A 15,967-nucleotide genomic window follows, 5' to 3' on the forward strand; every position below is an offset into this window, starting at 1 on the left:
GTCAGATGCTGATTGTTGGGAAGCTGAGGCAGAGCTATTACGAGAGAAGCATTTGTGTAAAATGAGTCATCCCCAGCTCTGCCTTTTTTTTTTGTGGATTAAAATAATGGAGCCTACAGAAAACAAAATTATTCACTAATGAATCTTACTCTGTGCAGATCCGTGCAAGAAAATGCATGAGAAGGTAAAACCAGAGACAGAGCAATCTCCAGTGTAATAAAGGAAGTTAAAGCCAACCCTTCCTATTGCTACTACATTAACTACATAATGAGGTGGAAAAGAGCCAATTTCAAGCACTATTCCCTTCATAAACAGGGGGTTTCACTTAAAGAATGAAGCATATTAAAGCAATTTTCTTTTTTAAATGAGAAAAAAATGGGTAAATGCAAATTGTTTTCTTAGTTGAAGATGACTTCTTGCAGTCTCGCCTATTTTTCTGGCAAACAGGGCAGTCCAAAACAAGTGCAATTTCCAGGAGAGGGAGCTTAAATTTCTTGCAGTAAAACATTCCACTGCTGTTTTCAGCAGTTCTTTGAAACAACTGCTGTGGATGCCAAAAAAGAGCCAGTGTGTTCCTGTGGGCTTAACACATCTGCAAGTCAATTTTCCAAGAAAAGACTTGAAGATCTTCTGTGGGTATCTATAACTATTTTATATTGGGCAGCAATGGGCACCTCTCTGATCTCCTCACTTGGTGCTCCAGTACCTACCAAGTAACCCCTCCTACTGCACCAAGGCTGGGGTGCTCAGTTCTCCTCACTGTCCTGGGGTCCCATCAGGAGGGGGTTACTGATTTATTTGCATTTCCCATCACACGCAGGCTGGCCCGCTCTGCTCCATCTGTTTGAAATAATTCGTTGCAAGGGATGAACTGAAAGTTCCAACACTGAGGACTACTCTGAGGCAGTAAAAGTTTCTTCAGTGGAGAAGCAAGTATTCTCCGTTTCTGTGGTGACTAACACAGCACACACTCACCCATCTGTCTCCTGTCTCCAAGAGAAGCTGAGGTCAGCTTTCTCAGTGGGAAATTAACTGGATTGCTTTGAGTACACATTAGTGTTTTCAGAACCCTCTTTTCTTGGTCCACCTTTCTTCTCAAAAATATCTATTCATTTCAATATTTAATCATTCCCTTCCTTTCCTGACAGAATAAAAAATCATTCCAAGTTTTACTCAGATCATCTCATTAGTACAGTGCAAGCAAAGAGAAGACCTGCTAGGCTTGTGCTGGATCCTTGGCACAGAAGCCAAATCCAAGAGCAACATCAGCTTGGTTGGCAGGGGCAGCTACCAGGCTCTTAACCTCTCTCCAAGAAAAGAAAAAAAAGGAGGCTCAGGTGCTGCAAACCTTGATGTTAGTCACTGCAGCAAGCAGATGGACTCAAACATGTGATCTCCCTGCGTGACTGACTCTGGGTTTTATTTCTACCCTGTGGAGAGCAGTTAGCTACTTCAGCCGACATAAATGTCTGCCCAGAAGAGTAATATCTTTAAAAAATGGAATAACAAAAACTGATGATAGATTTCTGAAGTTTGCCTGGATTCAGAAGCCTGAGGATAATGGTAGAGTTGACAGAATTGTATACAAGTAAATAAATTATCAGCTGACAGCATATGTTTTCTTTCAATCTACGGAATGCTGGGCAGACTTAAGCTTTGCACAGTTATGTCTTGTCTGCATGGTTTACTACAGCAATTTATGGAGTGTCTGTGACTCCACAGTAGGACTCTGAACCTCCATGTGCTTAACTTTGCACACCAGAGTTACTTCATGGAAGGTAATATGACCATTGCAAGTAGCTGCATCATCAAAGCCTCACAAAACTGATAGAAACTTCCCTCTTGCTGTTGAAAACTCAATCTGGTTTTAAAAAATCAAGCTGGGTGCAGTATAAATTACTCTATTTCCTTTAGGATTCTGTCAAAATAGTAGTTTTCTTTTCTGACTGGGAAGGTCCAGGATAATACGTTACTTTTCTATCTTTAAATCCAGCAAATTATTAGTTTGCTGCCAATTAACATAATGGTTGCTCAGTATCTCCATTTGCACAAGAAGACTTATTAAGAAGTTTTCAAAATGGCAGAACCTCACTCTTTTGTCAACTTAGTTCAAATGACCACAGGCACAGAAGAGCTTACAAACATTTACATAAATATATATACTAATCTGCACATATACATACACACCTATAGACAGCATTAGAAATCCTCATTTTCCCTTTCAAAGGGTTGGTGTCTGGGGCCAGGACACAGCCTGGGTGTGCAGACACATGCCCCTTCCCATCCTGCCTGCCAAAAATATGCTCCAGATTTCACATCTCCCACATGGTTGTTCTTGCCCCTTGACCATCAGCTGGGAAGGAGGCAGCTGGACTGGATTCTCCTCCATGGCATTTTGGCGGATTTGGGATCAGTTTTCAGTTATGTGAACACCAGCCCTAGGTGAGAACATCCACGCACCACCCGCCGCGCTCGCCTCCCCAGCACCACTTTCATTTCTGGCATCCCGTCCCCTCAGCTGCAGCAAAGCCAGGATGTTTCTGTGACACATCAGCAGTGTTGTGATTGGTTTGAGCTTAAAATAGGCCCTGGGAATTAGTGGTATGAAATCATGAAAACTGCAAGTCTCTAAAGTGGGAAACAAATGAATCTTTCTCAATCAACATCTTTAATTGCTTGTTTCTGTACTTTTCTTTTCTGGCATGATTCCAAAGAAAATAGGAGATCATGTTTGAAATTATTTTCCATTTTTCTCAAATGCTGATGAGGTATCCTGGGAGATGTACCTGAGGGAAGCTGCCCCACAGCAACTGAGTCCCAGCTTTGGGCAATAAATGCATTTTACAGCCCTGTGCATTCAGGCAAGAGCCTCTGGTATTGTCCCAGTTGGTGAAGAGAGTGAACAGGGGAAGGCAAAATCAAGGGCAGGGATGAAAAGGAAAGGAACAGATGTAAAAGCATTGATCTGATGTACCTGTATTAAAAACACCAACATCTAATAAATACACTGGTCAAATGCTGAGCTCAGACACATAAAGTCAGCTGTATAACCTCCAGAACTCACACTATTTTAAAAAACCCAAACCATTTAGTTCAGTCTGCTAAGCCTTATCTAATAAAATGGTTTTCATTTTACATCATTTTCTCAGGTTCTTCTGGAAGGTGGCAGCAAGTTTATTTATCAAAAAACTGGGACAGCTCCCTTGAGAATAAAACAGTCAGAGTCCTATCATCTACTGAAACTTCAGAATGTGCACATACTCTCTTGCATCTCTGCAGAGCTCAAAAGCCTGGCTGTCTGCACAGCTTGCTGAAGCCTTGGATCCCAAGTTCCAGTCCAAAGAAAATTTTTACAGCTGAGTTGCATAATATCCTGACAAACTGTTTATAATGGAAGCACTGACAGATCCTTAACTGTAGGGTTACAAATTCCTTTTTTCTCCTCATTCTTGTTCAAATACTAATATGAATGAATAGTGCAGGGAAGAGGGTGATGCAACAAAATGGAATATAACTTTTTTTTTTTTTAGTTGGGGGTCATGAATATTTTTAATATAAAAGTCTAAATAAAGAAAAGTGTATCCAAATAAATTGTCTAAAATTTTGGATTGTAATCTCATTTTTGTTTTAATTTTTTTTAATAAGAAACAAAGCTTTTGTAACAGGAATAATTTAAAGAAGAGAAAACCAGAAGGGAGTGGTTTGACTAGAGCGTGACTTGCTGGGCAATTAATTTAACATAACTTTTTCATAAAAAAGACTTTTCAAGCCATAACAGCAGCTGCTAATATGGTTCATTTATCGCATAAATGATGTCATACACTGGGTTGTAAAAAAACCTTTCCAAGTAGCGACATCTTCCTCTCCCCCTCAGTCACTGCATCCAAAGCCCAGGGAAGACAGATTTTTTTCATCAGACTTCAAAGGATTTGGAATTCAGACCCACTGTGAGCAGAGTGTGATCTCCAGGGAGGAGAACTGGGGCTGGGAGCAGCTCCAGCGCGGTGGCTGCGCGGCCGGAGCTCTCTGAGCCTTTGCCACCCCACACATCCCTCCACCACTCCTCGTGCCTCCCTGGGCTCTCATCAAACCTGCAATTCCACCTCCACAGACCTGCCCTTCTCTGCTCACAGCCCTTCTGGGCTGTCATGTGGGTTCTCTCTAGCTGGCACTCAGTTCTCACATCCATCCTTTCCCTCCGGGAAGCTCCATGGCTTGGATGTTTCTCCAGCTCCCACTGCTCTTTGCATGAGGGAGGCCAGGCAGCACCACAGCAACATTGCTGGTCCAAGCACAACACCCTGACCTCAAAAGAGTTGTAGGAGAGTGGAAATTTCCCCATTTTTGGCTTTGCTACAGAGACTTGAGTGGGGCAGATACTGCCATGATCTGCCTGAGAACGGGGTTTAATGGTCCCAGAGTGGCCATGCAGGACACGTCAGCCCTCACCCCATGTCCTTCCCTCACACTGCTCAGAATCACAGAATATTCTGAGTTGGATGGGACCCACAAGGATAGGCAAGTCCAGCTCTTGAGTCAATGGCCCCTACAGGGATCAAACCCATGTGCTGTTAGCACCATGCTCCAACCAGCTGAGCTAATGCTCAGCACTTCACTTGCACTCAGGAGTTTGCCACACATCTTAGCAAACCTCAGGTCCTCCAGACAGGCTCTTCTCTTGCTCCTCTGGATTTTGAGAGGAACATCCCCAGCTGCACACAAACACACATGAACACACATGAACACACATGGGTGTGTGTGTACCCAGGGCACCAGCTCTCACCTTCCCTGGTGCACACATGGTCCCGTCCAGCGGAGGCCCTTTCTTGGTTTTGCAGAAATAGGGGTTCTCGGGGTGGCTACACCACAGCTGCTTGCAGGGATCAAATGTACGGAACTGGAACACACAAAAAAAATCAGAGTGGATGATGTTTGAGAGAGTTCCCACTGGAAATTGCAACAGGAGCTGCAGATGAGGGGGTTCCTTTCCTAGGTTTAAAATGCCAGCTGTTAGTGCTGATCCCTGAGGAGCGCCGTGATGTCTGTGGATTGAATATTTGAGCATACAGAATCATGACTCTGAGGTGAGATCCCATCTGCATGAGATGGAATAAAGTCAAGCAAAGATAGTTTTACACAAGTGACCAACCAGCTTCCTCAGGCAGTGAGACACACGCTGCCTTTTCTTACAGCTTCTCCAAATGGGGTTACTTCCTTTGGCAAACAAAGCAAAAAATCCTTGTGCACCCATGGGAGATGGAAATGAGCTGCTCAGACTTCAGCTCAGCTGTTGTAATCCCCTTCTTAGGGGGATGGAAATTTGAGATCAGGTCCCCAATCCAACGAATAAATCAGCATTTTACTTACAATGCAAAGGCTTCTATGGGAGAGGATGGGAAGCACCCACCACAAAACATACTAAATCATGATGTCTGGACATGCTTTTGGCTATTCTGAACAAAGAAGAATAGAAAGCATCCATCTCCCAAGCTCTGGAGGATGGCTGTAAGAAAAGATTCTCTTTAGCTGGGACATTCTTCCAAGGCAGCATCAGAGGGAATTGTGTAAAGACACAACACTACAGCTCATGCTGCAAAGGTTCTCATCCATTATCTAGGGACACTGCTCGGCTCATATATTCCTGCAGATGGGAATGAAAGCAGAAATGTTATGTGTCAGCAGCTGCCAGCAGCTGAAAACATCTCTTTCCATTTAATATTTAGTTCTACTTGAGGAGCTGGAGGTGGGAGACACAACCCTCCTGCAGAAGACTCTATTTTCTGAAGCCAGTCCACTGAGAATAGCACTAACCTTGCCTTGCTTTAAACTTGGACTTTGCCTCTTGTTTTCCTCATACACAAGAGCCAACCGTGTCATCAAGAGCCCTTACAAATTGCTTTACTTGCTGTGATGCCTATTTTCTCTTGCAAGGTATCAAAATGCATCACACTTTCCATAAAATTGGATCATAAAAGCATGCTGCCCTGTGCTAGCACCAGGAGATGTGGCAGCAAATCCACCTCCTTCACATCCGGGTGGGAGTTTTGTAGCAAAATAACCAGCTACCAGCAAGAGGAGACTCAATAACACAGCAAGTTTGTTTGCTTGACAACTACAGATATTTATGAAATTACACAATAATTACTTCTGTAATTCCAGTTCAAAAAAGACAAAAATCAAGAGATATTTAAAATAACATATATGTCAACATTCAGTTGTTAATCCTTGCTTACAGATAAGAAGGCACAACATCTTTCCCTGTGGGCTTCACTATGCTGTCCCTTTTAAGGACATTTCAGAGACACTTAGACCATTCCTGGATGAGAAATAGCAGCAGCTAAAGCTAAGTACTCACAGCTGTGCACATCATGTATCCCAGCCCGAAGTCAAATCGGCACTGCTCATTCATGGAGTAGTGAATCCCTGGCAGCTGTGGAAGGGAGGGCCAGTCGTGTTCGAAGGGATCATCCCGCAGACAATCGTAGGAACTGCAACAGGCAACAATTACAGGAACAGATGGAGCTGTGAGGCTTGCACAGTGTTTGTGGTTTCATTGCCTTTTTGTTCCAAACAAAATAGAGCCTACAATTTCTCAGATCCTGGTCCTGAAGAGCAGCTAATATCGCAATTCACTTTAGCATGTCGTATCTACCTTCAATGGATTCTACACATCTTTTTTTGAAGCCCTTCCATTGTAATTTCCATTTAGCTTGCAGGTAAATTCCTATCAGTCTCCAGGTCTCTTATGTGAAAAGAATCAAAGGAAGAATCCACATGAGACCAGGAAGAAAAGAAAGTTTAATTAATTTTCCATTTGTGGAACTTCTTGCTGCCTGCAGCTGTCTCTCAAATGAGGTTTCAAAAGCAGAGGCCAGGGTAACCAGCCCAGAATACCACTGGGCTTACAGTTTCCCTGTGTCCTCCCTGAGAAGCAGTGACTCATTTACAGACTTCAGTAGGGTTTGTTCCCTCTCTCTGCTTCTCCTGATTGCTGCCAACTCCATCCATAGTTTTAAATTAGCTTCCTTTCTGTGTGATCAACGTGGAAGTTTCTCCTCTGCTCCTAAGAAGTGAGGACAGCCTGTAGAATTACATCCAACCAAGTCATGCCAGCTCAAAGGACTGATGCCAATCCCACCAAATGGTTAACACAGCGTAAGAACTGGTTGATTCACAACACCAGCCCAGTCCACAGGGTCTCTGAAATGTCTCCCAGTTATTTAACAGACATGAGGACACCATACACAAGCCTATCCTGGCAATCATTAAGGTTGCCTTGAAGTTACCAATAGCTGAAAGCAGAATTTTGAGGTTAGATTTACTTCAAAGCAAACCATCATTCTGCTTTGTTATAAGACATTTTATAAATAGTTGTATTTAAAAGGACGTAAAGCAGCCCTCTAGGCCAGATGATTTTTATTTATTGGCTAAAGCTCTGGAGGATCTTGCTAATTGAAACAATCACACTTCCCTCGCAATGTTTTTGTTCTTTATTGCCACGCCTAAGATATCTACAATAATAAAAATACTGACAAAAAGACTGACTCATGTTTACTTCATGTATTTTGCTGCACTTTTTTCCTATTTATTTTCAGCTTTTGCTGGTTATGGTAGTAGCTTCCCAATATTTTTTGTACAACTTGCACATAACAAGAGGAGGGTTTTTTCTGTAAGGAGCAAAAAAAAAAGTTCATAAACCACAGAATTTGTCAGGGAACTCCACACAGATCTAATGCCTGAAGTGTCAGGTCCAAAAAGGAAGGCAAGGGGCATGGATGAAGCTGTTTAAACAGCTTTTGCATTTAAGGTACTGAAAGAAAAATTAACAACTGAAGACCTGATTCTGGAACCATGTGTGCTCTTCAGATACCTACTAAAGTCAAGAAAAGCCTTGAGCACTTGAAGGGCAGATTTTCCTCTCTAGGCAGCACCATCTTGTCACTGACAGGTATCATAAGCAACAAATGGCAAGACAGACACAACACTGCTGGGTAGCCAAGGCAGTGCTCAGCTAGAGATTAGAGTAGGGAGGGAGGAAATTCAGCAATGAGATTCATAACAGTGCCTTCCATCATCCCTGAGAGGACAGCAAATACACCCTCAATGTCCAGAAAATGAACAGGCATAAATGAAATGAGAATAACATAGAATGGGCTGATATTGTATTTGTGGGGTGCCCCAATGAAGGAAGGAATGATGAATTTGACTCCATGTTCTCAGAAGGCTAATTTATTACTTTATGATACTATATATATTAAAGAATACTATACTGTACTAAAGAATACAGAAAGGATACTTACAGAATGCTAAAAAGATAATAATGAAAACTCATTACTCTCTCCAGAGTCCCGACACACCTTGGCACTGATTAGCCAATGAGTGAAAACAACTCATACCAGAAACCAATAAAACAATCACCTGTGGGTAAACAATCTCCAAGCACATTCCAAAGGAGCAAAACACAGGAGAATCAAATTAGATAAGAATTGTTTTCCTTTTCTCTGAGGCTTCTCAGCTTCCCAGGAGACAAATCCTGGGCGAAGGGATTTTTCAGAAAATGTGAATGTGACAGGCTGCCAACAAAGCGAAGGCGAGATGCAGAACTGTTCCCTCGCGGAGGGCAGGGGCTCCCAGTGGTACTCGCTGGAGGGAGCAGTACTCACTGGGGGTAGCAGTACTCACAGGAGGTAACAGTACTCACTGGAGGTAACAGTACTCACTGGAGGTAACAGTACTCATTGGAGGTAACAGTACTCACTGGAGGTAACGGTACTCATTGGAGGTAACAGTACTCACTGGAGGTAACAGTACTCATTGGAGGTAACAGTACTCATTGGAGGTAACGGTACTCATTGGAGGTAACAGTACTCACTGGAGGTAGCGGTTCAGCTCCTGCTGGCTGCAGCGGGACCAGTGGAAGCGGTGGAAGGCAGCCTGCACCAGGGGGGCCATGATGCTGCCCAGCCGGACCTCGTCCCCACAGCGGTTCCCTTGGCCGTCGTGCTCCATTCCTAAACTGCCCCCAACAGAGACACAGCGGTGATGTTGTGGGCGGGCTCCGAGTGCTGCCCCTCCCCAGTGTCACCAGGGCTTGGTGCCAGCAAAGTTCTGAACCCCCACAGCCCTTGTTCACATGGGCAAAGTCATGGGGAATAAGGGTGAGGCTGGAGCTAAAGAGGTGGTCTGGAGTAACTCCCACATGGAAAGACTGACCCTGGAGAGTACTTTCATGTCGTTAGCCTAATCTATTTTCAAGAAAAAACCTAAAAATGCCTTTTGTGGGCTTTGTGCACATGCACATTTGTGAATTACTACAGCTAAATGTGAATCCATTTCTGAATTACTGAGCCTGCCCACCCTCCAGGAATACTGACAGAAACGTTCCCAGGCTCTAATCTGGAGCTATTCAGGGCTTTATATAACTTCTAAAAAAATCACACCTTAGCTTGATTCAAAGTATTTTGCAACTGCAGACAATTCCTTTCCATGGAAATAAAGAAAGGCACTACACAGAAAGCTAGTTCAGACAAGCTGCTGCTGTTGCCCAGGAGCAATCCCACATTGCTTAAATGTGAAACAGCCTGGAAAGTAGTGGATGCTTTCTAGAAAATTACCCCAAATTACAGATAATTTAAAATTGCTTTTTGGATTTATTATGAATATATTTGCTCCTTTCCTTTGTTAGAATCTTCTATTGTATTTTTAATAAGCACTATTGGACTAATGTGGGCAATAAAGTCCATGGTTAAACCAAATTAACAGATTGGGGATGAATATGGCTTGAGGAATTACAAACTTTCTGCAGGAATTTCTGAGGAATTACAAACTTTTTAAAGTCCATGCTGTGTTCTTTTCATTCCTAATTCAAAAATTCTGGAAGCAAATACTCTCTGAGTCTCAAATAGGTGTCTCTGTCTAAGATATATTTATGGTGATTTCAATAAATTTTGGCACTTTATTGTTTAAAAAAGAGAAAGAGCCTGCAGGCTTTCTCAGGGAAAACAGAATAGATGGAAACTGTTCAGAAAAAGCCTTCTGGTACCTGTTATTCTACCAAAGAGAAAATGGGAAATCAGTGGGAGTTCTCTGGAGGGAAAACAGAGAAACTAAAAAGATCTGGGAAAAACCAAAGCTCTGACAACTGCTGCTCAGGCATTGGTTCAAATCACGTCAACAGGTAAAATGATTACATTTTTTATATGAGATATATAGAACAGTTGGAACTGCAGTGCTTGGCACCTTGCTTCTATACAGTATTGTTTCCTTTATCAGCACTAACATATACAGATTATGTGCTTATTTAGTATGGATTGCTTGCAAGAATACTGTGTTCCACTGACTCAGTGAATTCATATTTCTTTATTATGGGTACTTTATGTTTCCACCAGGAGACTACAATACATCATTCAATCTAGTCTCACAGCAGCCCTGGAAGATATTTTGGTATTAGTTCTTTTTTTCCCATTTGAAAATCCCAAAATATAAACCTTATTTAAGATCATAGAAAAAGCTTTGTGAGAGCTGAGACCTGAAACCAGAGCTAACCCTAAATATTGTTTCTTAACATTAATTGCATCTGTTTAATGTCATCAGCTTTTGTTTGTACCAAAAGCCATTTAAGGCACAGCACAGATGTCCAGTGGTACTCACACATGTCCAGTTTCATGAGCCACCACAAATGCAGATGAAAAACCATCTTCATGGTTGAGAGTGCAGCTCCGGACAGGATGGCACATGCCAGTGACGGGAGCGTAGCCTGTGAGAAACACCAAGGGTTTCAGAAAATCAACAAGTACAGAAAAATCAGCGTGGTAGGAAGCTCTAGGGCGAGCTCTCTCCTTTGTCGTGACACAAGTACAGTTGAAGTGGTCCTCTCAAGACCTCTGCCCCCAAACTTTTAATGATGTGCTCCTTCATCTATGAAACAGACAAAACCAGCTTTGAACAAATGAAAACTTCCTGACTCACCAAGAAAATTTTTGCACCTCTTGGATTGCCCTACATTTGCCTTTTCTAAGTGCATAAGACAACAGAGGCAAAGAACACCCCATGCTGCTGTATGGAGGAGCCCAATACCACCCCTCAGGGAGCAAAGCCCCAGCCCTGTGTTGGCAGCAGTTCTGGCCAACTCAAAATAAACGGGAAAGCTCTGAGATTTCTCCCCTCTGGTGGAAAAACTGCTCTCACAGGAGGCAGAGGTCTGAAAAAAGGCAAAAGGGGACAGTACTTGGCCCTGCTGTTCCAGACCTCTCCATAACCACATTTCTTGCAATTTGGCTGTAATACAGCAACAGCTTTGGAACTTTTTAAACACAAAATCTATTCGTTAATCTTTGGGCATTTCCAGGACTGTTTACATATGTATCCCATTTTCTTTGCTTCAGTAAGAACACAGAAATGATCCAATAGGTAATCAGTAAGAAAGAATCAAGTAACAAGTAAAGCAGTTACAACTGAAAATGGCCCAACACAGAGCTCTTGGGGAGAGAAAACACTGAGCACAGCAAAAAAGGTACAATTAAACTTTGATTAGCCTGGCTTTGTAATACATGCGAATGGAAGCCAAACCCAGAGACACACCTTGCATGCCTGAAGGACCAAAATCCTGCCTGGTGAGGAAGATGGCATGGTCGTGATACTCAGCGTGCCCAGTGTCGGGTTTCTGCTGGAGGTAGGCCCAGCGACACACGTTCTCCAGGCTTTGTGAGGGGTTCCCAATCTCTATGAGACTCATGGACTGCAGTCACACAGGGGAAAATAAAAGACACCACGAGTTATTTATTAAAAGCATAGGCAATTTTTTTCCCCAGCTTTTTCAGGCACTTGACTAAGCATCCCATTTCCATTTCAAGTTTGTTCTTAATTAAGAGATACTCACACTTTAGAAACAAATTTTACTGGATCAAGAAGGCAAGAAAATAGCTAAAGTTCATGGTTAGATTGTGATTTCTGCATTTAATGAGATCTAATATATAACAAAATTTAAAAATAGACAATAAATAAAAGGATGGGTATTTTAATGACAAAACTGATACTGGGTTGGGCACTCATTATTTCTATGCCACCCTGGCATCAGTTTACATCACTTTATCATCTCTTTCCCATCACTTCCAGTCTGGATATACAGTTCCTGATGGAGCCCATGTCCCTTTTGGAACCACAACAGTCTCAGCCAGGAGAGACTGACCCAGTGTGGGGAAGATCAATGCTTAATGGCCAAGAAAAGCCTATCACAACAACTGCAGAGAGCCAGCACCCTATCCTGTTCATCACTGCTTTTGTCATGAAATGGAGCTGTTTAGGCTGTTCTGGCAGACCTTGGCACACTCCTGGATGCTCTGTTGGTGTAAAACCAAGTGCACTTTTTCAGCTGTACCCAAATCATTACTTCTGGAAACGGACTTTCTCAGTGACTGTCTTTTAAATTGCATTTTCTTTATCCCATTACTCATCTGAAGATCATTCAGAAGGTAGAACACAACTTCTCACTGAGGGATGCCATTCTCCATGTAAACTACAGGTTACATGGGTGGTGGACTGACAACTGATACAGCTTGGCTGGCTCCAGTGCTCCAGTGACCTGATGTGTTGGGTGAGGTGCAAATAACAGTTCTCTTGAGCAAGGAAGAGAAAGGTATTTTAAAGTCCAACTATTACATTTGCCTCCTTTCTTTTTTCTTTTTTAGTAGTACTTTCTTAGGAGCTCCCAGCTAATTCTGCTTGATACTGTGCCCTGCTAAGACTTTAGAAAGCTTATTGTATGTGGGATACTCTAAAATGTATGACTAACTGACCTGTCTCAGGACTTCCAGGATTTGTAAGAACTACAGATGTGAACCCTGGCTTTTCATTTGCAAAAATTATATTACCATGACAACGCTGTAATCATAACAAAACCCACTACAGCTTAGATGCTATACTGTACTGCAAGCATTTGTCATTCCAAAATACGTAATGTAGAGCAAAACTTATCCTATGCCAAAAATAAGAGAGAAGTAATACAATTCATGTTTAAATACAGATGTATTTGACGTGTCCTCTAATTGAATGCATGATGGAGTACATAGAGTATTGACTACATGAAAAAGAAAATCCTCAAAGGGTTGTAGAAGAACAACTGGAATTGATAAAAGAAGTGTCTGCCAAACTGAGGTCTGATTTTGGCAAAACTAAGATATTACAATTCTGCAAATGTTCAGAAAAACAAATTTATAAACCAAATAGAGGCACAGTTTGGATTCTGATACCACTGTGGAATGAAAAAGTTGTAATATAATCCTGTATTGGATCATACTGCTTCCAGCCATAATTCCCTTGGAAATTGAACTAATAACTGTATTTAAAATGGTGGGACAGTTGTGGTGCCTTTATTGAATCTTTGTATATTTATAAGAACATACTTAAACAAACTTTGCGTTACTAATACAGGGCAAAATCCTGGCTCTTCAAGAAAAATCCTAGTCCATTAAAAGGGTTTGACTATTGCTGAGGTCTTTAATAACATCCATCAGTGGTAAAACAAAAACAAACAAGCAAACAAACACAAAACTTATCTATATCACCTTCACTCTTATTTCTCTAAAACTGCACAAAAAGATCAATTCCATCAAGGAGCTCAATAAAAGAATCTGACTGCAAGACTCAAAAGCAAAAAATGCTGTAAAATGAAGTTGAGAAACCTCTAGTTTTCTAATATTTTCTGATGTTTGCTAATACTTCCTTATTTCATAATGACCTCCTTGTGTACATTCTATCAAATGAAAAATTGCATCATTTAAGACACGATGATCAGAAAACAATTAAAACACACACCCTATCAACATATGCTTTGTTTAAGGGTATCCAATTATTTACAAAGAAGCCTTGAATTTGCATGATCAGCAAAAAAGCATAGAAAATAAAATGTCAATTATTTCCTAATAACCACTGCTTTATAGCTGTCCTCTGTCATCTCTTCCCTGCCCACTAAACCAAACCCTTGTCAGTGGAGTCCATCACAAAAGCAAAATATTTGTCTCTGAATGAACCAAGAGAGCAGGTTTCAGCACTGCTCTGATTAACATCGAGTCTGCCAGGGGCCAGAGCAGTCTGGCACAGCAAAGCAGCAGCTCCGGTGGCTCAGGCACTGCCCTGGCGTCTGCCCTGAGTCAACAACTCTCTCACTGGATTCTGAGTCCATTCCAAGATCAAAACCACAAGCTCAGCCCAAGAGAACCTCAATGCTTACTTATCAAAACACTGATTTTAGAGTTTGTCTTCAAGCAAATGAAGCTGGACCAAGTGGTTAATGTGGAGCATTGTGGGGTTTTTGCATCCAACACAATAGGGAGAAAGAAAAAAACCCCTTTCTCATAAAAGGGGAAACTGAGAAGACACAAGTCCTAGAAAACATGTTTTAGCTGACCCAACAGTTTTGCCAATGACACAACTTTAACATCATAAAACTGAGCCTTACTGCTCTTTAAGCTGGGAAACAAGACATCCAGTAGGAAGTCAATTATTTCGAGTGTCCGTGTGCTATGAATGTAAGCAGCAAGTCTAGGTCCTGTAAGTGAGGAGGACTTCAAAGAGAGGAAAAACTCAGTCTGTCTGCTGAGTACTCCAAGTCCACTGAGCACTCAAATCATCTGGTCACTAATCCCTTGTCTTTCCTCAGTGAAATGCAGCAGCCTGAAAAGAGAAACTCGCTTGACTCCTAGCAAATTTTCACCTGAACACCCACTTTCTGCAATTTGCCAAAGACTTTCAGATCAGAAAGGCTCCAACAGTGCTAACAGCAAATATTGCATGGCCAGGGAAACATCAGCGAGTCAAGCTCACTGTGCTGTGCAACTGCACTGGCTGAGACTGAAGAGCCATGAACACCATGGTCCTCTCCTGACAGCAGGCAATGGTATGGCCAGGGAAGGGATATGGAGGTAGTGTTTCCCTCCAAAGAACCTCCAAGGCCCCAGTGGTCTTTGGGTCAAAGACTTCCTAAGCCAGGCATGCCTTTATATAGAATTTTATCCACTTTTCCAGCTGCCTTGCCTTTACAGATAAATGCTGCTGTCCTGAAGAAAGTTTGGGAGACTGTGGGACCAGGCAGAGCTTGTTAGTAGACAGGGCAGATGTCATATGTTTTAGAAGGATGTTGTCCAAAAATTACTCTTGTAGAGATATCACATAACACTTTATAATATTTTCTTTTGGAAACCAATGTGTGCTTTCATCAGAGCCCAACCCTTTATTAAATTGACAAAGCAAATGAGAAAGAGGAAAAGAGATGAGCTGTGTGCTGTAATAAGGGCTGAAAGGTAAAATCTCTCTTTGTCACCCAGCAAACAGGGGAAGCTGGGGGCCAGCAGGCTGCACATGGAGAAGAGGTGTAGGTGTTACTCTTGGCCAGCAAAGGGCTCACACTGCCAGGAACTCACAGGTCCTGCAGCTGGCTGGGAGCTCTGACCTGGCTGGGAAGGACCTCTTTCCAAGCAGGACAGCAGGCCTGTGGAGAGCATTACTCAGCTAATCAGCAGGAAAAATGCCAATGGAAAGAGAAACTTTCCTTCTCACAGCAAGAAAAGCAAAAAATCTGTGAACTGCTGATGGAAACAGATGGAGATATTGGCCAAGAAGTGGAAAGGGCTCAGCTGGGAAAACATCCCTCAGGCGAGGAGATACCACAGAGGGTGACGAGGACAGTCTGCCCTACAGAACTAGCTGAGGCCTTTTCTCTGGGAAACTCAACATCTACCAGTGTTGCACATTTTCCTTCCTTTTTTTGATTCTGCCTTCACTTCATTCCTTTCCTTCTTAGATGGAAGCAACAAAAAAAAAAAAAAAAAGAAGACAACTGAGTTGCAACTACCATTCATACAAAGAGGCAAAACAGGGTAGTAAGAAGTGGTTGAAAGCCAGAGAGGTCTCTGAACCTTCTTATCCTTTGGGAAGTCATCAGTTCTCTCATATGAACACACTGAAGAACAAG

General features: G+C 42.3%; 1 protein-coding gene across 2 annotated transcripts in view; it reads right to left on the bottom strand.

Annotated features, from left to right (window-relative positions):
- Window positions 1-15,967, bottom strand: part of ADAMTS2 (ADAM metallopeptidase with thrombospondin type 1 motif 2) — a 173,622-nt gene that overhangs the window by 25,910 nt on the left and 131,745 nt on the right. For both annotated transcript variants that reach the window (XM_030957363.1, XM_030957362.1), the window contains exons 6-10: window positions 11,581-11,737; window positions 10,651-10,756; window positions 8,873-9,016; window positions 6,356-6,488; window positions 4,784-4,897 (exon numbers count right to left, since the gene is read on the bottom strand). In XM_030957363.1, the coding sequence (XP_030813223.1) occupies window positions 4,784-4,897; window positions 6,356-6,488; window positions 8,873-9,016; window positions 10,651-10,756; window positions 11,581-11,737 (654 nt within the window). The remainder of the gene's footprint in view (window positions 1-4,783; window positions 4,898-6,355; window positions 6,489-8,872; window positions 9,017-10,650; window positions 10,757-11,580; window positions 11,738-15,967) is intronic.

Source organism: Camarhynchus parvulus, chromosome 13 (assembly GCF_901933205.1).
Source record: "Camarhynchus parvulus chromosome 13, STF_HiC, whole genome shotgun sequence".
Classification (NCBI taxonomy): Eukaryota; Metazoa; Chordata; class Aves; order Passeriformes; family Thraupidae; genus Camarhynchus; species Camarhynchus parvulus.